General features: G+C 39.7%; 1 protein-coding gene across 7 annotated transcripts in view; it reads right to left on the bottom strand.

The window, feature by feature from the left end:
- KIF1B (kinesin family member 1B) overlaps positions 1-24,848 on the bottom strand; it is a 154,637-nt gene that overhangs the window by 110,498 nt on the left and 19,291 nt on the right. For all 7 annotated transcript variants that reach the window (XM_088845438.1, XM_055419531.2, XM_055419532.2 and 4 more), the window contains exons 3-5: positions 4,487-4,563; positions 3,351-3,530; positions 1,092-1,157 (exon numbers count right to left, since the gene is read on the bottom strand). In XM_088845438.1, coding sequence (XP_088701564.1) covers positions 1,092-1,157; positions 3,351-3,530; positions 4,487-4,563 — 323 coding nt within the window. The remainder of the gene's footprint in view (positions 1-1,091; positions 1,158-3,350; positions 3,531-4,486; positions 4,564-24,848) is intronic.

Below are 24,848 nucleotides of genomic sequence, written 5' to 3'. Positions count from 1 at the left end.
AATCTTTTTATCTTTGCATCTTTTATTAAAAGCTCTACAATTCGAGATCAACAGCCTTTATAATGTGAAATGCCCTAGTTCCAGTCCCTTTTATTCTCTTACCAGTAGCACAGATATAACTGAGTACTGGTGGTAAAGGATCTTCCCAACTCAGGGATCGAACCTCTGTCTCTTGCATCTTCTGCACTGGCAGGCGGATTCTTTACTACTAGTACCACTTGCAAAGTCCTTTTAGTAATAACTTATCAGTTATTAGGGCTTCCTGGGTGGCTCAGTGGTAAAGAATCCACCTGCCAATGCAGGAGATGCAGGTTTGATCCCTGGGTGGGGAAGATCCCCTGGAGAAGGAAATGGCAACCCACTCCAATATTCTTGCCTGGGAGATCCCAGGAACAGAGGAGACTGGTGGGCTACATACAGTCCATGGGGTCACAAAAGAGTCAGACACAACTTAGTGACTAAACAACAACAAATCAGTTATTCACGGGGCTTTTTTCCTAATGTATGATGTTGTCAATAACTGAGAATTACAATTACTCCAAAAGCTTGAAAATAAGATTTCTATTACTGTTAAAACTTAGTCAAAAAGATACCCTGGAAAGAAAATTTCCGGCCAAAAGAAACGTAAGTGACAAAGCACTGAGGCAGAAATGCTCCTGGTGTGTTCCAGAAACGGCTGAAGCAGAGGGAACAAGGGGGAGAAACAGGAGAGGGGAAGAGGTCCCACCAATGTAAAGAAAAACCAAATCTCAACTAGGGATCCACCCTGTGCTCCAAAAAGGCCTGTGAACTCGGCATAATGTGAAAGAAAATGGCATCCTCTTCTACTACCTATAAGCTCAAAAATTTCAATCACATTGTCATGCTCCCTACCCTTTGAATTTAAACTATACCATAAGCCACAGACTTTTGAACAAAGATTTAATTGCAACATTCTTCATATTAACCATAACTTTAGAAACAGCCTCAAAGTACAGAAGTGGGGAAATATTTAAGTGATCTATAGCTCTGTCATAATTTGGAACTATTTAAAAGTAGCATTTGAGGGAATGGAGCACCGAGGACTGTTTTTAACCCACAGCTGTACGCACCTCTACAGAGTAAGACATTTCTTCGTTACAGTTGTCATTGATTTTCTCAAACAGCTCTTCACATAACTGTAGGAGCAGAACGAGAGGCATAAGTCAGAACTTACCCATGAGTGCTATAGGAATTAGCAAGATTCTTTTTCTCTTTTTCAAAATGTTAATTGCATCAACATCAAGGGTAAACGCTTTGAATGAAATAAAAGGCAAGTTTGGAATACATTCCTCTCAGCTAATCTCTATTTTCCCTCAACAGTATCACCTCAATGTTCCCTTAGAAAGAAAGCCACATTTAGGTTAAGAGAACTGTCTCTTCTATTGTTATGTCATTGATTTCACTTCATGGGAATTCAACTCTTCATATCATACTAGAATTAACTGAGACTCTACCATGAGTATTATAACTGTAGAAGTAAAACTACTATTAAACTACTTTCCACACTTATTTAACATGATAAATTTATTTTAACATTTTATCATTTATCATTTTAACATAATAAATTTTATTATATGTTATCAGTTACTATATACATTGTAAATTTATACATACATACATACATGTATAGGGAAAACACACACTATTTGAAGGAAGTAAATGAAGGTATTTTCAAGAAGAGTTTTGACTCTGTAATTTCTCCCCTTTACCTCTGCCTTAACATTCCAACCCCTCTTATGAGAGGCCAGTCCATTACACAGTGACATTTCTGGTGGTATACATTAATTTTTCTAGATCAGGAAAATTATAAAATTTTAGTCTCCCTATCCTTAAATTTACTTAAAATATGTGATTTTTTTAAATAAGAATAATTAATAAAAATCCACTGAATTTTCATTTGCTATATACTTCATATTAAAGCAATCAACATACCTTTGAAAAATGAGCTATATGTTCATGATTCTCTAGAAGTTCAAATAGAACTTAAAATGTATTACAAGAGTCAGTTTCTAGAACTTAACAATCTTTTTAAAAATTCATGCTTTGGCATTAAAATATTCCAAAATTTTATCAGGAAAAGAGATACATAGGTAGCCATGTAAGAATTACATTAACAAACAAACAAAAGAGCAAGAGAAACTAAGTGTGATAACGGGATAAAATAAATGACTCACATCACTTGCTATAATCTACGAAGGATTATTCTACTGCTGAAGAAGTTACTACACAGAAGTAAAAGCAAAGACTCCAGAACTACCCTGCCTCCTCGTGGATCCTGGATCTGCCACGTACATGTGCAGGTGGCATGCTCTCTCTGTGCCTCAGTTCCCTCATCTGTAAATGAGGGAAACAAGGGCACTGAACTCTCAGGGTCACATGAAGAGGATTAGAGGAGCTAAGAATCGTAAAGAACTTAGACCTGTGCCTGGCACGTGATGAGTGCTCATAATGTTTTCTCTAACTAGTATTATAATTATTACCATTACCATACATAAAGGACAATTCCCAAACACATGTCTTAATTCAGACATATACTTTTTACAGAAAAACATATGCTAGTATCTTCAATTTTTTCTGAAAATGTACTAATCTTCTTTAATAATCTCAATTATATAGCTGAATTTAGAAGTATAAATCCAATAATCCTTTCAAAAAAGCAGCTAATTCTCCTTATGTATTTTATTTTCAGAATACAGTAATGGCCACGCTAGGCCTACATTAAAAGGACATTTTAAAATTAATCCCAAATATCACTAATAAAAGTAAACCATGTTCCTGTTATTAGCAAAGAAGTTCCTTCTAAATATACTTATGTAACAACTTTTCCCAGTTCCCAAACAAAATACAAAATCAAGACTAACTGCTCTTAAAAAAACCTCAGACTGTTCAAAGTTTAAGTGATAGAATTAATTTAATAACGTAAAAGAGAAGGCAATCAAAAAACAAAAATAATCATATTCTTAAGAAGTGATCTGGGTGCTCATAATGTTAAGAAACATGAACTGGGGAAAAATATCAGACCAACAACACTCAATAAGTGTTCCTAGGATTCAGAACAGTACATGGCACCTACCATCACGTTTAAAAGAAGCTGATAACATTGTTCAAAAGATAAAGTAACACAATATTGGCTATAAAGACAGACTCTGAATACATATCAGTCTTTTCCATCAGGCTGTGAGCTCCTCTGAAGGAAAGGGACAGGTGATTTACCTTTGTGCCCTGCATACGATAGTCCCTGAATAAATTTTTGCTAAATAAAAACTGTTAAAGTAATAAAGAACTAAGAGTAATAATGAACAGAAGTTTTTTGTTGCTGTGTTTTTCACCTGTGGAATGATGCCAGCCTGGCTTTCTTCTTGTTTACCCATCATCGTATAAGACTTTCCAGCACCAGTCTGCCCATAGGCAAAAATACAGACATTATATCCCTCAAAGGCATGTAAGAGCATTTCCTTTCCAATATCATTGTATACACGATTTTGAGATGCAAAACAGGGATCTTCGGGCTGTAAAGATTAGAAGGAAAAATAAATGGCATTCATTCATACTTTTCCCTATGTTTATTAATTACTTCTATAATAAACAAGTGTTTCAAATCAGAATAGTGCCCCCTATATATAGTTTATTTTTCTCATTAAACACACACACACAGGTACTATTAGAGACATTCAGGCCACCCATACACAAAAATATTTACATGAAACTATCTGACATGATTACATTTCATTTTCCATAACTCTGAAAGTAGCAGCACTCTTCCATTCATAGGGAGCTCCAAGAAAATTTTCTGAAGTGAGAAATGTGACTAGAAAATCAAAGATCAAGTCCACATATAAAAATACTTCTTTGGGGACTTCCCCGGCAGTCTAGTAGTTAAGACTGCAGGGGAAAATGGGTTTGATCCCTAGTTGGGGAAGAGCCCACATGCCAAATGCACCAAATTGCAACAAATGCATCCCACACTCAACAACAACAAATTCTCTGAACTTGCTCAAGGTAGCGCCGTTATTTCTCAATAAACACAGCTTTTGGAGAATGTTCTCCAGTCCCTTTCACAGACTCTTCTCTTGGCAATTAGGCTTTGCAGTACTTTAAAACATCCCCTACTCTAATGCAAAACAGGAAAAAAAAAAATGTAATAGAGATGCAGAAGCAAACTCTAGGAACAATCACTAGAAGCCAGCAAGATTTGGAGTCCTATAATTAGCAAAAGAAGTTCCTTCTAAATATACCTATGTAACAACTTTTCTCAGTTCCCAAACAAAATACAAAATCAAGACTAACTGCTCTTAAAAAAAATCTCAGACTGTTCAAAGTTCATAAGTAAGGGTACACTGCAAAAGGTCCTACTCTTCATTTGCCTAGACATTGGTAGTCTGTGCTTTCCCTGTGGACCTGCAAGCTCTTTCAAACCATTTAAAACCCACAATGTTCTACTGCACTGTACCATGGGTACACTCACCGAGGTGTGAGACCAGTAGGAGTAGTCAAAGCTGAAAGACTTTGGAGCTTCCTTTGGGTTCTTTGGGTTAATAATACCTGCAGGAGGAAAATGTTTTGATTTTATAAGTCACTCAATTAAATGTCAGTTCAACATGATATTATGCAGTAAGCTCAAAACATTCAAATCAGTAAACTCATACAACTGAATCTCAATAGGGCAACCGAAAAATAAAATCAATCACATTTTTAATAGATAGGGTCTATATATGGAACTCAAAAAAAAAATCAGACCAACAACATTTACAAGATGTCACCAGGATTTACAAGATAGCTTGATATATAGTAGGTATTCAGTAAATATTCTGTGACTGAATCTAGGTAAGTTCGAAGAAAAAAAATCTGGAAATCTGGAAATGGCCATGCGACCATTTCAAGGTACTTCACTAAGGCTTGAAATATATCAACATATTAAAAATAAAATGTAGAAAAATTATTGAATTAATCCAACCACTGCTTGAAAGAAACTCTTTTTAAAGATCTTCTTATCTATTTAAGAAAAGCATTTAGTAAGGAAACATTCATTAGAAGGATAGTTTTATTTCTGAAATCACTGTTTACATCAAAAGTGATTTCTTGGGTAATTAATACAGTCACATACTTCAGGGACTAGAATGAATACTGAGGCTTGGCCTCCCTTCCTCCTTCACATACACAAAGCTTTAGTACCTCATATTTCACATGGAATAGAATCTTTGTAACATGTGGCCATGAAGTCGCCTCAAAGACCAGGCGTCTCAACCAATCCACTTCTCTAAGGCAGGGACACATCCCAAGCTATCAGTGAGATCAGGATTAAAAAATAAATCTGTCCCCCAGGCAGCTGCTGCTTGGGACACAAATAGCAACAGTTGCTACGGTGCTTAGTTCTCTCTCACTGGATTCCACAGGGTATGGCCACACTTATGTTCCAACCTCAAATGCTGACAGAGGATTAATAAGGCTCACAGCACATAATCATGTGACAAGCAGACATGGTTCTAGAAAGAACATCCCCACACACACACACAAATGGTAATCTAAGCAAAGAAGTATGTTTCTAAACAAAAGGCCCTACCTGCAAGATTTAAATAGCAGCCAACATTCATGGAGCACTTAATTTGGCTGTAAGTACTTTTTATGCACAGACCTATTTAATCCTCCCAATCACTTAATAAGGCAGATGCTTTATTATCTCCATTTTATAAAAAAAACCATCACAAAGAGGTTAAGGAAAACCCAAGGCTTCAGGGCTAGCTAGCAGCAATGTAGGATGTGAATCTGGGGAGTCCAGCTCCTGAGCCCAGACACCCACCACTCAAAATACTCTGCACATGCAGCCATCACCAAGGAAAAGACAGTAAGGCACTTCGACACATGTGATTATGCATGTGCATGTGTACGCACATTTACGACCCCCCAGACCCAAACTGTATAGGTACTGTTCAGAACTCTCCTCATCCATATGAAACAAGGAACTATGAGAATTACAGTTCCTAAAAGATGAAAGACCACACAGAAACGCTACCAAGAAAACGGAAATTAGCATCATACTTGGTGAACCAGATTCCAGGTTTCAGTGGCTCAGCAAAAAGGAAAATCCCAAGATATAGGAAATGACCTATGAAGTAGTCGTCACCACTCAAAACCAAAGGGCAAGTTTTCCAATCCTACCCCTTTGTTCTCCTTTCTCTAGTAAAACAAAAGAAAAACTACTCCAGCAAATAATTTCCTTGAATCACACAAAATCCTTTTCCTCTTCCTTAACAGACCCTTCTCCCTGATCTTTGAAACCTCTGAAACTAATAAATATTCCTAACTTCCATCTTCAAAATCAAGCTGCTTTTCATTTTTATCTATTTTTTTGCTTTCCAGCTATTATGTATTCCACTAAGCACACAGATGCATGAATTTATTTAACAAACTTTGGCAGGGGTAGGGGCACATTTGCTGTATATTGTGTTTGGTATACAAAGAAAGATAAGAAAGATACACCTTTTCTTTTTCAAATTTCTACTGAATGTTTATATTTTATTGAAGTAACACTGGTTTACAACATTAGCTTAAGTTCATGTGTGCAACGTTTTATTTCTATTTCTGAATACTCTATATCAAACTGCCTTTTAAATAACTGCCTTATTATTAACAAAAGTATTTTTACTTCAACATAAATAAATAAATAAAAATAGAATTTTAAAGAGCCATTTATGTTAACAGTTATGTCAAACAAGATGAAATTTACCCACAATATTTTAAAAATTTTAATTGCTAATGAAATAAGACACCTTGGAAAAATGCAAAATTCAATGTTCTCGTTACTTGTTGGGAGGGAGTGTAGGCAGACTCAGAAGGTATAGGTTATTTCTATATATCAGAATGGGCAGCAGTTAAAGAGATGTTTTATACTATTCTTTATATTTACATATATATTACATAAATATTATCTTGAATATATTAAATATTTAATAGCAAAAAAATTTTAAGACTCCAGAACTCTGTAAAGAGAAAAAACTGTGATAAAGATAAAATATTAATGACAGCGCTTGAGCTCACAGACAATGAATTCACATTCTGAAAGGACATGCCAGAGGATTTTTCTTTCTAAACAGCTAAAATCTAACTCACTTCAAGTCGACTAAGAAACAGGATGTTTCCAACCATTAATAAAAGAGGGGAGAGAGGAGAGTGTACATGTGTAAAGGATACAGGACTTGTAACCAGAGGACCAGCATCAGTAAGAACAAGAAATAGATTTAGATTTTCTTATGACCGTGGGTGTTGTTACACTTTTGTATCCTCTCTAAAACTGAGCTAATACCTAGTTCACAGGATTAAATGAGGAAAGCACTGCACAAATGCTAATTTTCAAAACTAGGTATTTTATCTTGTTTTAAATTCCCTCAATGGGTATGATAACCCATATTCTATGGGTTTTCAAACCAAAGTGAGAAAAGTTTACTGGTGAAATAAACTAATGCATAACACAAGAATTCAACTTCTTGGCAAGAGTCAATGAATCAATACTATATTGGAGTCCTTGAGACGTGACATCAAATCTCTGGTGCTCCTACCCCATTAAAAATCCCTTCGGTACATGGACCATGTCCTATGGATCCTCTGTGCTGCCCTACATCAAGCAGGCACTCAGATGAATGTCCTCCACAGGTCACATATAATTTTAATTTCATTAAGTCCTGTACCATTTTCAGGAAAAACAACAAAAGAGAAAAATCAAAACAGTATATACCTATGCAGTATACACGTAAAATACCAGTAGTTTTTAAAAAAAAAACCAATAAATCTTATCAACTTTTTCACCAAACAGAGAGAGAACTCTATCACTGAAAAGACTGGGCAATATTTAAAACAGTGATTCTTGTATCAAAGTCAAATGAGCCAAAACACAGTGTGCAGGGCTTCTAATTTGTCTCTCATTCTTTTCTCAGGCTCCAAAACCACTGCAAATGGTGACTGCAGCCATGAAATTAAAGGACACTTGCTCCTTGGAAGAAAGCTATGACAAACCTGGAGAGCATATTAAAAAGCAGAAACAATACTTTGCCGACAAAGATAGTATGTATGGATGTGAGAACTGGACCACAAAGAAAGCTGAGTGCTGAAGAATTGATGCTTTGGAACTGTGGAGTTGAAGAAGACTCTATAGAGTCCCTTGGACTGCAAGGAGATCCAATTGGTCAACCTTAAAGGAAATCGGTCCTAAACATTCACTGGAAGGACTGACGCTGAAACTCCAATACTTTGGCCACCTGATGCAAAAAGCTGACTCATTGGAAAAGACCCTGATGCTGGGAAAGATTGAAGGCAGGAGGAAAAGGGGACAACAGAGGATGAGATGGCTGGATTTCATCACCAACTCGATGGACACGAGTTTAAACAAACTCCAGGAGTTGGTGATGGACAGGGAAGCCTGGTATGCTGCAGTCCGTGGGGTTGCAAAGAGTCTGACACGACTGAGCAACTGAACTGAACTAAAAGCACTCACATGTGAATGGAATTATAGCAATTAATGAATACATTCAACATTTAAACCATATTTTCACCAATGCAAACGGTATTACAAATATAGTATGCCTCCCAGGGTCAAGTGTCATCAGTGTACAGGCTTTCTCTAGGATAAATCAATACTTCTTACTCAAGGAAAGGATTGCTGGTATATTTTGAGGACTAGAGTTAAACGTAATTCTATTTGATGAAGTGCTGCATTATATTTCATGGTGTTTTATTTCATATAAAATTATTTCACATAGCTTGTCAAGACTCCTTCTGCACCTGAGGCCTCCTCTTCTATCAAGATTTCTCTAGACACACTGTATACTGGACCCACCTCCACTAGCAATTTTCTGTAGACTATCATGGAATCACTTATGACTTCTTTCTCTCACCCTCCACATCTCACCTATGTTGTCAGTTGTATTTTGAAAATGTACTGAGATTTCCACAACTTGTCACCACCACCATTATCACCATCCTGGTGCAAGCCACCTTCTCTCCCACTTGGATGACTGCAACACCTCCTAACTGGGCTCCCCACTTATCCTTTGGGCCTCTGAAAAGGCTCATCTCCACGCTGCAGGTAATGATCCTTCTCAGACGCAATCCAGACCAGCTCCAAGATGAGCCTCCAGGGAACCCTCCGATCATACACTGAACAAAACTCCACTCCCTCTGCAACCTCCTCTCCAAAGAGGCACCCTTCACTCCAGTCCCACTGGCCCCCTTACTAGACACACGTTCTCATCTCAGGGTTTCTGACCAGCACAACCCCCCAGCCCCAAATTCATACAGGTCTCCAACTGAACATCATTTTATCACAGGGCCCTTTTCTGATCATCCAATTTAAATCAGCATTCACTTCACTCTCCATCCTCTTACCCTGCCTGATTTTTCTTCATTGCTCTCATAAGTACCTGACTTATTATATGAGTCACTGGAAGTGTAAGTTCCATGAGATCAGAACTTCCGTTTCATTCACTGCTCTACTCTCTGCTGCTGCTAAGTCACTTCAGTCGTGTCCAACTCTGTGTGACCCCATAGACGGCAGCCCACCAGGCTCCCCCGTCCCTGGGATTCTCCAGGCAAGAACACTGGAGTGGGTTGCCATTTCCTTCTCCAGCTCTACTCTCTAGTACCAGGAAAGTGCCTTACACATGGTCAGTCAGTTCAGTTCAGTCGCTCAGTCGTGTCCGACTCTCCGCAACCCCATGAATCACAGCACGCCAGGCCTCCCTGTCCATCACCAACTCCCGGAGTTCACTCAAACTCATGTCCACAGAGTCGGTGATGCCATCCAGCCATCTCATTCTCTGTCGTCCCCTTCTCCTCCCGCCCCCAACCTTTCCCAGCATCAGAGTCTTTTCCAGTGAGTCAACTCGTCGCATGAGATGGCCAAAGTATTGCAGTTTCAGCTTTAGCATCAGTCCTTCCAATGAAAACCCAGGATTGATCTCCTTTAGAATGGACTGGTTGGATCTCCCTGCAGTCCAAGGGACTCTCAAGAGTCTTCTCCAACACCACAGTTCAAAAGCATCAATTCTTCGGCGATCAGCTTTCTTCACAGTCCAACTCTCTCACCCATACATGACCACGGGAAAAACCATAGCCTTGACTAAACGGACCTTGGTTGGCAAAGTAATGTCTCTGCTTTTTTTTTTTTTATTTCTAAAAAAGAATTTTATTAAAAAAGCACAAATGCAAAGAAATGAACAGAGGAAAATTTATGCGTCGAACCTGGACTGGTCACTTATGATAATATACATGCTACAATTCCATTCTCTCCAATCATTCTACCTTCACCCTCTCCCACAGAGTCACAAAGACTGTTCTAAATGCCTATGTCTCTTTTGCAGTCTCTTATACAGGGTTCAGGTTACCATTTTTCTAAATTCCATATATATGCGTTAATATACGGTATTGATGTTCTTCTTTCTGGCTTACTTCACTCTGTATAATTGGCTCCAATTTCATCCACCTCATTAAAACTGATTCAAATGCATTCTTTTTGATGGCTGAGAAATACTCCATTGTGTATATGTACCAAAGCTTTCTTATCCATTCATCTGCAGATGGACATCTAGGTTGCTTCCATGTCCTGGCTATTATAAACAGTGCTGCAATGAACATTGGAGTACATGTGTCTCTTTCAATTCTGGTTTCCTCGGTGTGTATGCCCAGGAATGCGATCGCTGGATCATATGGCAGTTCTATTTCCAGTTTTCTGAGGAATCTCCACACTGTTCTCCATAGTGGCTGTACTAGTTTGCATTCCCACCAACAGTGTAAGAGGGTTCCCTTCTCTCCACACCCTCTCCAGCACTTATTGCATGTAGACTTTTGGATAGCAGCCATTCTGACTGGTGTGAAATGGTATCTCATTGTGGTTTTGATTTGCATTTCTCTGATGATGAGGGATGTTGAGCATTTTTTCATGTGTTTATTAGCCATCTTTATGTCTTCTTTGGAGAAATGTCTGTTTAGTTCTTTGGCCCATTTTTTGATTGGGTCACTTAGTTTTCTGGAATTAAGCTGCAGTAGCTGCTTGTATAATTTGGAGATTAATCCTTTATCAGTTGCTTCATTTGCTATTATTGTCTCCCATTCTGAAGGTTGTCTTCTCACCTTGCTTAGAGTTTCCTTTGCTGTGCAGAAGCTTTTGATTTTAATTAGGTCCCATTTGTTTATTTTTGCTTTTATTTCCAATATTCTGGGAGGTGGGTCTTGGAGGATCCTGCTGTAATTTATGTCGGAGAGTGTTTTGCCTACGTTCTCCTCTAGGAGTTTTATAGTTTCTGGTCTTGCTTTTTAATATACTATCAAGGTTGGTCATAACTTTCCTTCCAAGGAGTAAGTGTCTTTTAATTTCATGGCTGCAATCAGCATCTGCAGTTATTTTGGAGCCCCAAAAAATAATACTCAATATATACCAAAGAGCCAACGAATTTGCTAGTTTTATCTTTCCTTATAGATTGTCACTTCTTTGTGGCTAGAAACCATGACTCCTCTTTCTATATAACTCACAGTGCTGACTTGGTAAGTAGGTGATGCTTATGTGTGAACTGGAAGTTAGCTCTCTCAACACCACTTGCTTCCTGAGTCTTCTCCCTGAGTAGCCAACATATTCAGCTTCTGGCAAGAATCATTAATCTCACTGAGGTATCTAAATGAGGTACCTAAATTTCAACCCAGAGAACAGAAATACAGTTTCTAGGAAACAGCAGGAATAGGTAAACCAAGAACAAGAGGAAAAATGACCAGGTTTTAAATAGTATAGGCATAGGAAGAAGTACTGATGGAGGTCAGCAGGAAGGGCAAGGATAATGGACAGTCATACGTTGGAGGCACAAGGGTGGAATGGGTATTGAAAAACCCTCTTCTTCTCCAGGTCTTCAGAATTGTCTCTTTGGTGGTTTGGTGATTAAAAAAAAAAAAAAAACAACCCTGCCAAGCAGGAGACGCAGGTTTGATCCCTGAGTCAGGAAGATTCCCTGGAGAAGGAAATGGCAATTAACTCCAGTGTTCTTGCCTGGAAATCCCATCAACAGAGAAGTGTGGCAGGCTACAGTCCATGGGGTTGCAAAAGAGACAGACATGACTTAGCAACTAAACAACAACTTACAGTTTGTATTTCACAGGAAATTCAGAATCTCATGGCAGAGAGAGGTATCTTACCACTGAAATCTATTGCTACAAAATTTTCTCCTGTGGTCTAGACATGATAAGCTTGCCTTGCATGAGACTTCTTATGTAGGTATGAAACACATTCTTGACCTCACACACAAGGCACACACCCAAGAGGCACTGCCCTATCATAAACACTAGGAGATGTAAATAAATGCTAAGTTCTCAGCATTCAAGTAGTTCCACCTTCCCAAGTAGTTCCCCTGAAACATACATTCAATTAGAAGGGTGAGGCACTCAGCATCTGGCTCAGTGCCCAGCACAGAGCAGAGACCCAACAGGAAGTGGCTGAATCACTGTTGAGTATCACAGCTACAATCAGAATGGTGCATCACTCAAAGCCCTTCAACAAAAGCACCGTCCCAACAGCATCCATCCGGAAAAGTCCATGCTCCTGATCTTTCTGCCTGTCTTCCAGTGGTCCCTGCCTTGCATACGCGTACTCAATGAGCTCCCAAGTCTGAAACAAAGCTAGTTTCTACACTAACATTACTCTTTCTCAAAGGAAGGGTTATTGCAGAAGATTCCAAGATCCTAATTGAACAAAGGAAAAGTTAAGCAGCCCTTTCTTCATTGGGTACACATACCGAGCACATTTATGAAGTACAAACTATGTCCCAGGCACTGGGCTAGGGATGTGACGGCAAGCAAAAGAGTTCTTTCTGCCGTTCCAGAGCTCAGAATCAACGGAGGAGACAGACATACAATCCCACAAAATAAATACATGCTTTCAAATTCTGGTAAGATCCATGCTACCCAAGCATTGGGTCCTGTAAGAACATATAAATAGGAATATATAAAAGGAAATATATAAAAAACAGACACTTTGTAGTCAGTAGACTCTGACTTGGTGAAAGAGAAAGCCAGGCTGAAGGATAAGTAGAAGACAGTGCTGATAATATTAGCTAACAACTTCCCAGGAGGTAAGAGGGGTAAAGAATCCGCCTGCCAATGCAGGAGACACAAGAGACGAGAATTTGATCCCCAGGTCAGGAAGACCTCCTGGAGTAGGAAATGGCAATCTAGTATTCTTGTCTGGAAAATTCCATGGGCAGAGGAGTCTGGTGGGCTACAATCTATCGGACCACAAAGAGTTGGACACAACTGAACACAAACACTTAGTATGTCCCGAGCACCGTGCTAACACATCACATGGACTCACTCATTTAACCTGCACAATAACCTTATGCAATCATCATCCCCACTTCACGTTCAGAGCACTTGAGCTGCCCAAGGCCAGAGCCTGGCTGGAATTTAGACCATCTGGCTCCAAGGCTCCGAACCACTGCGCAAGGTGTATTCCAGGCCAGGAAACTGCATTAAGAAGCCCTGGGGCAACAAGAAGCATGTGAATCCCAGGTACTGGTTTGACAGGTGAAGTTCACATGCAGTGAGCAGCAAAGAGTAGAAAAGCACTGAAACCTCAGGGTCATGGGCAGACTCCAAGGAGTGGGTGAATCCCTGCCCGATGAGAAGCCACTGGAATGACTTGGTTACAGTGATAAATGGGCTACAGCATGGAGAAAAGACAGGCAGAAAGCATGAATGGAAGCGTGGAGACCAATCACACAGAACACAACTACCACTGTAGAACATTTGGGAACTTCTGCTCGCCATTACATTAAAAACTCCCATGAGAACTGCATCAGGCATCAGAAACCCGTAAATTCCAGTGTGTGGCATTTGTGGGGGCCAGGAGAAAGAAAGGTCTATATCAAAACCATTGTGTTTCTTGATCCAAAATGGAATTCTGTTTTACAATTTGACCCAATATTCCATTATCAAAACCTATGATGATCTTCTATTTCTAGAAGATATTATTAAATATTTTAACAGTGAAGATAATAGAATACGATAAAAGATTTGATCTAATCCCACTGTGAGTATCCAATATCATTCTAGGGTTCATCTATAACTCGGCACATAATAAACAGTAAGCACCAATTTTCTTATCTGTAAACTGGGTATAATAATAGAGCCTAACTTTATAGAATTGTTGGACACCAATCACTATCAAGAGTTTTAGCTCAGGACCTAGCATAAAGTAAATATTTACAATATTCTTTCATTTAACAAATATCTGGGTGCCTACTATGCCCCAAGCAAGAAGGTATCCAGTGAAAAATCAGTTCCTGCCTTGTAGGAGCTTACATTCTAACCAGGAAATCAGACAGTTAACTAAGAGAGATAGTATAACCTGGTGAAGAAAATTAAAGGAGAGTTAGGAGGTACAAAGTGGCAATGGAGGTGGGAGGAGTGAAGAGAATAGGCAGGCTGCCATGTCTGAGAAGATGATGTTTGAGCAGGGATCTGCAGGACATTTAGGGCACTGCAGGACCACCGGTATGAGAGCTAGCCAGATTGTGTGGTCAAGGTGAGAATCTTTAGCTATACTCTAAAAGTGACAAGAAACCAAAAAAGGATTTAAAGCACAGGGGTGAAACAATGAGGTTTCAATTCAGTTCAGTCACTCAGTCATGTCCCACTCTTTGCAACCCCACAGAATGAAGTACGCCAGGCTTCCCTGTCCATCACCAACTCCTGGAGCTTGCTCAAACTCATGTCCATCAAGTACCTGATGCCATCCAACCATCTCATCCCGTCGCCCCCTTCTCCTCCTGTCTTCAATCTTTCCCAGCATCAGGGTCTTTTCCAATGAGTCCATTCTGCACATCAAGTGGCCAAAGTATTGGAGCTTCAGCTTCAGCATCAGTCCTTCCAATGAATATTCAGAGCTGATTTCCTTTAGGATTGACTGGTTGGATCTCCCTGCAGTCCAAGGGACTCTCAAGAGTCTTCTCTAACACCATAGTTCAAAAGCATCAATTCTTCAGCACTCAGCTTTCTTTATTGTCCAACTCTCACATCCATACATGACTACTGGAAAAACCATAGCTTTGACTAGACGGACTTTTGTTGGCAAAGTAAAGCCTCTGCTTTTTAATACGCTGTCTAGGTTTGTCATAGCTTTTCTTCCAAAGAGCTAACATCTTTTAATTTTATGGCTGCAGTTATCATCTACAGAGATTTTAGAGCCCAAGTAAGTAAAGTCTGTCACTGTTTCCATTATTTTCTCATCTATTTGCCATGAAGTGATGGGACTGGATGCCATGATCTTCATTTTTTGAATGTTGAGTTTTAAGCCATGTCTAAAATAGAACTCTGGCTACTGCATAGGAACAAAAGCAGAAGGAGAAAGACAGGAAGCTACTGGAGTGTTCTTGGACAAGACTGCAAATGATAAAAAGTAACCAGATTCAGGAGAGATGGTGAAAGCAGAGAAAACAGAATTGATTTACTGATGAATTACACATGGCCTGTAAGAAAAAGAGAGAAGACTAGAGTGACTCCAATATTTCTGGTCTAAGAAACTAAAAAAATTGGAAGAATGAAGGAAGAGCCATTTTATCTAGGTGAGGAGGGGAAATCGGTTCTGTTGAAGACATGCTGAGTTTGAGATAACTTCTTAGACATTTAAGTACAGTTAAGTTAGCAGTTGGGTAGACAAGTCTAGAGTTCTAAAAAGGGTTTCAGGCTGGAGAAATGAGTTTTGAGAGTTACTGTCACCTCAGGGACATTTAAATCCTTGAGCCTAGATGAAATCACCTACGGAGTCTGTCTTCTCTGGAGACAGAAAAGATATCAAAGAGAAGAGACGAAGTCCTGGTGTACTTTCAACACAGGAAATAAGGTAAGAGAAGAGAATAGCCTGTGAGGAAGGCAGGCAATCAGGAGAGCACAGGATCCTGAGAGACAAGAGACAAAGGAAGTCAGGCTATGTTAGCTACTGTCATTAGTGTTTACCATCATAACCATCTTCTAGACTCCCCAGAAGAAGAGTCTTTTTTGTTCAGGTGATCTACTCACGTCCCCATAACTCACTCTGCTCATCCTCACCTCTGGGCGTTGGCTTCCATCACCATCCACATCTCACCTGGCTTCAAGGCTGTTTTCTTAAGTCTCCCTTCATAAATCAGAAAGGCAGCCTTAGAACTGAAGGTCTGATTTGACTGTATCTTCCCCAAGTCCACAGGGTAGATTACTTCACATTTATTTATCCTCCCCTGCAACTTTCATACCTTTAGTCTTCAAACTTTTTTTCTTCCTGCTGATTTCCCTTACCTTAGGAGACCTAGAGAAGAGTGAACAGGATAGCATCTTTCATGTAAAGGCCTGAAGACCCTTATCCAAGATAAATGGAAATGCCTTTAAAATGATTTCTATAAAATGTTCTATAGGTTTTAGTTTATTGGTGAACCATAAGACCATCTTCTCTTTCTTGGAGTCCCTTCAAGTCAAGATTAGCTTTTAAAAGACTGCTGCTGCTGCTGCTACTGCTAAGTCACTTCAGTCGTGTCCAACTCTGTGCGACTCCATAGACGGCAGCCCACCAGGCTACCCCGTCCATGGGATTCTCCAGGCAAGAACACTGGAGTGGGTTGCCAAAGACTGCTAAGTCCCCCAGATTAACCCCCTTTTTTCCCTTGCCTTCTTTCCAACTTTGTTAGTTCAGCATCAAGATGCAGAAATAATGTTTTAATTACTAAGTCCTAGAAAACAAGGCAGTCAAAACAAGAGTTGTACTCAAAAAGCCCTTTTATTCTCCACAATAAATTTGTTTATCTAATATCTCAAAGTCTCTATGTAGCAATTACACTGTTGTTGGCAAACTATTAAAGATTTTGCCTGCGACTACAATTAACATATCACTGTGGCAACAGTGTAACTTTAACTTTTCTAAAACAGCATGTTTTGAGCTTGTTAAAAATCCCAGTGACATCTTCAGCACCAACTTATATTTCCAAAAGCTTTCTATATCCAAATTTAAGAAATACGGCAGTTTTTCCTAAATTTATATCCAAAACCATAAAACTAAACCCCATAAGCAGCTTCTTCCCAACTCAGAACAGTGTATTTTCAAAATATATTAAAATGGTATAAAGTATATTACCATAAAGTAGATTTGAGCAAAAGACCAACAATCATAAAGCTTCCTAATCATTTAAAACAACAAAATTAGATTCTAAATCTTGTAAGATAGGATAAATGTACTGTATGTGTTTACTACATAGCTGACCCTTGAACAACACAGGTCTGAAATGCATGGGTCCACTTACATGTGGATTGTTTTCAATAGTAAATACACATTACTACACAATCTAGGGTTGGTTAAATCCATGGATGCAAACCACGGATACAAAGGGTCAACTACAGATTATAGGCAGATTTTAAACTGCAGAGGGTCGCCACCCTAACACCCTTGATATTCAAGGGTCAACTATATACTCAATCTCAGAGTATTAAAAAGTAAGTCAGAAAGAGAAACACAAATATCATATGATAGCACTTATGTGTGGAATCTAAAATATGACACAAGTGAACATAGTTACAAAACAGAAACAGACTCAAGAGACGTGGAAAACAAACTTATGTTTACCAAAGGGGAAAAGAGGGTAGAAGAGGCATAAATTAGAAGCTCAGGATTAGTAAATACAAACCACTATATATAAAAGTAGATGAACAACAAGGTCCTACAGAGCACTGGGAACTCTATTTAATGTCCTGTAATAATGGCAAGCCACTCCAGTACTATTGCCTAGAAAATCCCATGGATGGAGGAGCCTGGTAGGCTGCAGTCCGTGGGGTCGCTAAGGGTCGGACATGACTGAGCGACTTCACTTGCACTTTTCACTTTCCACTTTCACACATTGGAGAAGGAAATGGCAATCCACTCCAGTGTTCTTGCCTGGAGAATCCCAGGGACGGGGGAGCCTGGTGGGCTTCCGTCTATGGGGTCACACAGAGTCGGACACGACTGAAGTGACTTAGCAGCAGCAGCAGTAGCAGCAATAAATCATAATGGAAAAGAAATAGATATAATAAAATATATATATATATCAGAATCACTTTGCTGTACACCAGAAACTGACATTGTAAATCAACTATGCTGCTGTTAAGTCGCTCAGTTGTATTGGACTCTGTGACCCCATGGACTGCAGCACTCCAGGATGCCCTATCCTTCCCTTTCTCCCAGAGTTTGCTCAAACTCATATCCACTAAGTCAGTGATGCTATCCAACCATCTTATCCTCTGTCGCTCCCTTCTCTTGCCATCAGACTTTCCCAGCATCAGGGTCTTTTCCAATGAGTTGGCTCTTCGCATCAGATGGTCAAAGTATTGGAGCTTCAGCTTCAGTATCAGTACTTCCAACGAATATTCAGAGCTGATTTTCTTTAGGATTGACTGGTTGGACCTCCTTGCAATCCAAGGGACTCTCAGGAGTCTTCTCCAGCACACAGTTCAAAAGCATCAATTCTTCGGCGCTCAGCCTTCTTTACAGTCCAACTCTCACATTCATTCATGACTACTGGAAAAACCATAACTTTGACTATATGGACCTTTGTCAGCAAAGTGATGTCTCTGCTTTTTAATACACTGTCTAGGTTTGTCATAGCTTTTCTTTCAAACAGCAAAAACCTTTCAATTTCATGGCAGCAGTCTCCATCCGCAGTGCGTCTGCCGTGATTTGGGAGCCCAAGAAAATAAAGTCTGTCATTGCTTCTACTGTTTCCCCATCTATTTGCCATGAAGTGATAGGACCAGATGCCATGATCTTAGTTTTTTGAATGTTGAGTTTCAAGTCAGCTTTTTCACTCTCCTCTTTCACCTTCATCAAGAGGTTCTTTAGTTGCTCTTCACTTTCTGTCATTAAGGTGGTGTCATCTGCACTTGAGGTTACTGACATTTCTCCTGGCAATCTTGATTCCAGCTTGTGCTTCATCCAGCCCAGCATTTCTCATGATGTACTCTGCATGTAGGTTAAATAAGCAGGGTGACAACATACAGCCCTGTCATACTCCTTTCCCAATTTGGAACCAGTCTGTTGTTCCTTGTCCAGTTCTAACTGTTGCTTCTTGACCTGAATACATGTTTCTCAGGAGGCAGGTAAGGTGATCTGGTATTCCCATCTCTTTTAAGAATTTTCCACAGTTTGCTGTGATCCACACAAAGGCTTTAGCGTAGTCAATGAAGTAGAAGTAGATGTTTTCCTGGAATTCCCTTGCTTTTTCTATGATTCAGTAGATGTTGGCAAATGAACGATACTTCAATTAAAAGAAAAAAAATGAGGGTTCTGGAGTCAGACAGCACTAGTTCATTTTCTATTTCTCTCAGTCCCAGATGTGAGACCTCAGGCAAGTTACCCAGAATTCATGCCCTCATCTGTGATATGGGGAAAATAAGAATATCTGCCATAGGACTGTTCTGATAATTAAATGAGTTAGTCTGTAAGGGCCTAATTTTGGCTGGCACAGATTAAGTGTTTATTATTGTGTTAACTGGTAATCGTGGTGGTTTTTCCCCCAGTAAAAGGCAATTTAAAAAATAAAAGTTGCTTTTGTTTTCCCCTGCACAGTTTTGCCTTCTCCATTTTATTCACAGCTACAAAAGGAACTCTGGAATCAGACCTGAACAATGTCACAGGGAAACAGTAACTGTAGTTAAATCATTTCCTCATTTGTACAGCTTCTGCTAATTTTGGCCCTACAGTTTTCTGTTCTGCCAAAACAAAAGAGGCTTCCCAGACATTCTCTATTTTTCCTGGCCCTGCCCCTCAATTATTCAGATCTCTCTCCTAAAACCTCATAAAGGTAACCACAATGCTTTGATCACTTAACTCTCAGACTAAACACACTCTGGGCTCCTAGTTGCCTCCCAGCCTATGCTTGCTGAATAACAAAAATCTCAATTCCCACAGAAGCTCTCAAGGACCTAATTTCATATTTCTTTTTCTTACCACCTATTGTACAAAGCACTCATCTTTACACAGTACAGCCAAGAACAGTTCTTACCCCACTAGAAATGTTTTTTCATAAAATAAACACGTTGTTGATAAATGACCAAAAATTAAACCTCCAGAAACCAACCTGGCACATGAGATGACAGGCAGCAGCAGCCCCTTCCTTTCTCAGTCTCTCTAACCATGCTCTGGACTTCCTAGCTTTTACTGCAGTGCTTCACACTTCACTGGGCAGCTACCAAAAGCAATAAGCACTTCATGTTGGCACAGACTTTCAAAAATGAACTTAAAAAAAAAAAAACCCTCCAAAGTATCTCTCAAGAATCACAAAGAAGGCATTAAAAACAACAACAACAAAACTGGGCATGGCTGTTTTCCCCTTTGAAAAAAGCAACAAATGCATATAAAAAGGCCACCTGAAGTATAGTCTGGATTTAATCAAGACAACCTCAAAAGACTAGAATAGCAAAATGCAAAGCAGCAGGTTTCCTACAAGATTTTTTTCAGTCTTCCCTCTTTGCTGTTTCACAATCTAGATGTGAAAACAACTTATTTAGATAATTAAAGAACTATGAATTATACATTATAATAAAAAGCAATTCCAAATATATAATACCAACGGCCTCCTCCTTTAATGACAGGCTCAACTGTTTCTGCCTTTAAATGTATATTCCCATCAAATACAATTTAGGTACCAAAAGCAACCACAAAAAACAATCTGACGGGGCTTCCCTGGTGGCTCAGTGGTAAAGGATTGCCTGCCAATTCAGGAGATATGGGTTAGATCTCTGATCTGGGAACATCCCACATGTTGCAGAGAAACTAAGCCCATGCGCCACAAATATTGAGCCTGTGCACTAGAGCCTGGGAACCACAACTACTGAGTCTATGTGCTGCAGTAACTGAAGTTCGAGCGCCCTGGAGCCTGTGCTCTGCAACAATAGAAGCCCGAGCACCGGAGCACCGCAACTAGAGAGAAGCCCCCCAATGCCAAAACTAGAGAAAAGCCCAAGCAGCACTGAAGAGAGCATAGCATAAAAAATAAATAAACAAAAAATTTTTAAATGCTATATCATGTTTAAAAGTGTTTTGTTTTTGTTCAGTTGCTCAGTTGTGTCCGACTCTTTGTGACCCCATGCACTGCAGCACGCCAGGCTTCCCTGTCCTTCACTAACTCCCAGAGTTTGCTCAAACTCATGCTCATTGAGTCGATGGTACTATCCAACCATCTCATCCTCTGTCGTCCCCTTCTCCTCCTACCTTCAATCCTTCCCAGCATCAGGGTCTTTTCCAGTGAGTCAGCTCTTCATATCAGGTGGCCAAAGTACTGGAGTTTCAGCTTCAGCTTCAGTCCTTCCAAGGCATATTCAGGGTTGATTTCCTGTAGGACTGGTTTGATCTCCATGCTGTCCAGGAGACTCTCAAGAATCTTCTCCAGCACTACAGTTCAAAAGCACCAATTCTTCAGCACTCAGCCTTCTTTCTGGTCCAACTGACACATTAGTATATGACTACTGGAAAAACCATAGCTTTGACTATATGGACCTTTGTCAGCAAAGTGATGTCTCTGCTTTTTAATACAATGTCTAGGCTTGTCATAGCTTTTCTTCCAAGGAGCAAGTACCTTTTTTTCCCCATAATATATATCCTTTATTGAAGAATAGTTGAATTATAATAAGCATCTTTTAATTTTGTGGATGCAGTCACCATCCACAGTGATTTTCAGAGCCAAAGAAAATAAAATCTACCACTGTTTCCACTTTTTCTCCATCTATTTGGCATGAAGTGATAGCACTGGATGCCATGATCTTATTTTTTTGAATGTTGAGTTTCCAGCCAGCTTTTTCACTCTCCTCTTTCGCCTTCATTAAGAGGTTCTTTTATTCCTCTTCGATTTCTGCCATTAGGGTGGTATCATCTGCCATTAGGGTGCATATCTGCGGTTGTCGATATTTCTCCCAGCAATCTTGATTCCAGCTTGGGATTCATCCAGTCCAGCATTTCGCACGATGTACTCTGCCTAAAAATTAAATAAGCAGGGTGACAATATACAGCCTCGATGAATTCCTTTCCCAATTTTGAATCAGTCCATTGTTCCATGTCCAGTTCTAATTGCTGCTTCTTGACATGCACACAGGTTTCTCGGGAGGCAGGTAAGGAGGCCTCGTCTTCCCATCTCTTTAAGAATTATTCCCAGTTTGTTGTGATCCACACAGTCAAAAGCTTTAGTGTAGTCAATGAAGCAGAAGTAGATGTTTTTCTGGAATTCCCTTGCTTTTTCTATGATCCAACAGATGTTGGCAATTTGATCTCTGGTTCTTCTGCCTTTTCTAAATCCAGCTTGTACATATGGAATTTCTCAGTTCACATACTGTTGAAGCCTAGCTTGAAGGATTTTGAGCATTACCTTGCTAGCATGTCAAATGAACACAATTGTACAGCAGTTTTAACACTGCATTCTTTGGGATTGGAATGAAAACTGACCTTTTTCAGTCCTGTGGCCACTGTTGAGTTTTCCAAATTTGCTGACATAGTAGTATAGCATTTTAACGGTATCATCTTTTAGAACCTGAAAAAGCTCAGCTGGAATTCCATCACTTCCACTAGCTTTGTTTGTAGTAATGCTTCCTAAGGCCCACTTGACTTCACACTCCAAGATGTCTGGCTCTAAGTGAGTGACCACACCATGGTGGTATTCAGGTCATTAAGACCTTTTTAATACAGTTCTGTGTATTTTTGCCACCTCTTCTTAATATATTCTGCTTCTATTAGGTCCTTATTGTTTCTGCCCTTTACTGTGCCCACCTCTGCATGAAATGTTCCCTTGGTATCTCCAATCTTCTTGAAGAGATCTCTAGTCTTTCCCATTCTATTGTTTTCCTCTATTTCTTTGCACTGTTCACTTAAGAGGGCTTCCATGTCTCTCCTTGCTATTCTCTGGAACTCTACATTCAATTGGCTATATCTTTCCTTTTCTCCTTTGCCTTTTGCTTCCCTTCTTTTCTCAGCAATTTGTAAGGCCGCCTCAGACAGCCATTTTGCCTTCTTGCATTTCTTTTTCTTTGGGATGGTTTTGGTCATCACTTCTTGTACAATGTTATGAACCTCCGTCCACAGTTCTTCAGGCACTCTATTAGATTTAATCCCTTAAATCTATTTGTCACTTCTACTGCATAATCATAAGAGATTTGATTTAGGTCATACCTGAATGGTCCAGTGTTTTTCCCTACTTCCTACAATTTAAGCCTAAATTTTGCAATAAGGAGTTCCTGATCTGAGCCTCTATCAGCTCCCAGTCTTATTCTTGCTGACTATATAGAGCTTCCCTGGTGGCTCAGAGAGTAAAGAATCTGCCTGCAATGCAGGAGACCCAGGTTTGACCGCTGGGTGGTGAAGAACCCCTAGAGAAGGGAATGGCAACAAACTCCAGTATTTTTGCCTGGGAAAGCCCATAAACTGAGGAACTTAGCAGGCGACAGTCCATAGGCTTTCAAAGAGTCAGACACAACTTAGAGACTAAACAACAACAAAACATAAAAGAACAAATCTGAATCAGTTCTACTGAGATGGATAAACCTAGAGCCTGTCATACACAGTGAAAAGAAAGAAAGAAAGTGAAAGTCGCTCAGTCACGTCTGACTCTTCGCGACCTCATGGACTATACAGTCCGTGGAATTCTCCAGGCCAGAATACTAGATTGGGTAGCCTTTCCCTTCTCCAAGGGATCTTCTCAACCCAGGTACTGAACCCAGGTCTCCCGCATTGCAGGTGGATTCTTTACCAGATGAGCCACAAGGGAAGTTCCATACAGAATGAAGTAAGTCAGAAAGAGAAAAATAAGTATCGTATATTAATGCATACATATGGAATCTAGAAATATGGCACCAATGAACCTATCTGCAGCGCAGGAATAGAGACACAGACATAGAGAACAGACTTGCAGACACAGAGGGGGATGGAGTGGGTGGGGTAAACCGAGAGAGTAGGACTGAAACATATACATCTGTTGTTGTTCAGTCACTAAGTTATGTCCAACTCTTTTCAACCCCATGAACTTGCAGCATGCCAGGCTTCTCTGTCCATCATTATCTCCCTGAGTTTGCTCAAACGCATGTCCATTGAGTCAATGTTGCTATCTAACCATCCCATTGTCTGTCATCCCCTTCTCCTCTTGCCCTCAATTTTTCCCAGCATCAGGTAAAATAGATAGCTAGTGGGAAGTTTCTGTATAACACAGTGAGCTCAACTTGGTGCTCTGTGACAACTTAGAGGGGCGGTATGAAGCGGGGAGGTAGAAGGAAGGTTCAAGAAAGAGGAGACATGCATATCTATGGCTGATTCATGCTGATGTATGGCAGAAACCAACACAACATTATAAAGCAATTATTCTCCAATTAAAAAGAAAAAAAAAATGTGCTCACTAAGTTACAGAAAAATTAATCTCATTTAGTAGAGGGTGCAATCTAATGCCCTTCCTTAAGGCCATAAACTTTATCCAGTATAAGAAAAACCTGAGAAACAGGAATACATTCCAAAAAGTCAGCTTAGTAAGTTGCCATATGAGAAATCACTGAATACCAAATAGAACTGTGAGAAGGCAACGGACAGTGCACCACCTGGACCTTCCCTTTATCAACTCATTCCAAAAGTCATTCTGAAAGGCAAAACTGTGTTTCAATCAACTCCAACAGAGTAAATATAATACCATTTCAGGGGCACCTTTATTTTTCCATCCCAAACACACACAATGAAAGGTCACTGCTATAGCTTCAAGTCTTTTCTCTTTTTTTTTTTACAGGCACAAAGTCTCTTATTAGAGACACACCACAACAACTAGTGGGAGAGCACACAG

Source organism: Moschus berezovskii, chromosome 17, assembly GCF_049115385.1.
Source record: "Moschus berezovskii isolate FMDL1 chromosome 17, NW_MosBer_1.0, whole genome shotgun sequence".
NCBI classification, from domain to species: Eukaryota; Metazoa; Chordata; class Mammalia; order Artiodactyla; family Moschidae; genus Moschus; species Moschus berezovskii.
Note: the sequence above shows the minus strand (reverse complement) of the source record. Positions and strands in the feature narration are given on the sequence as shown.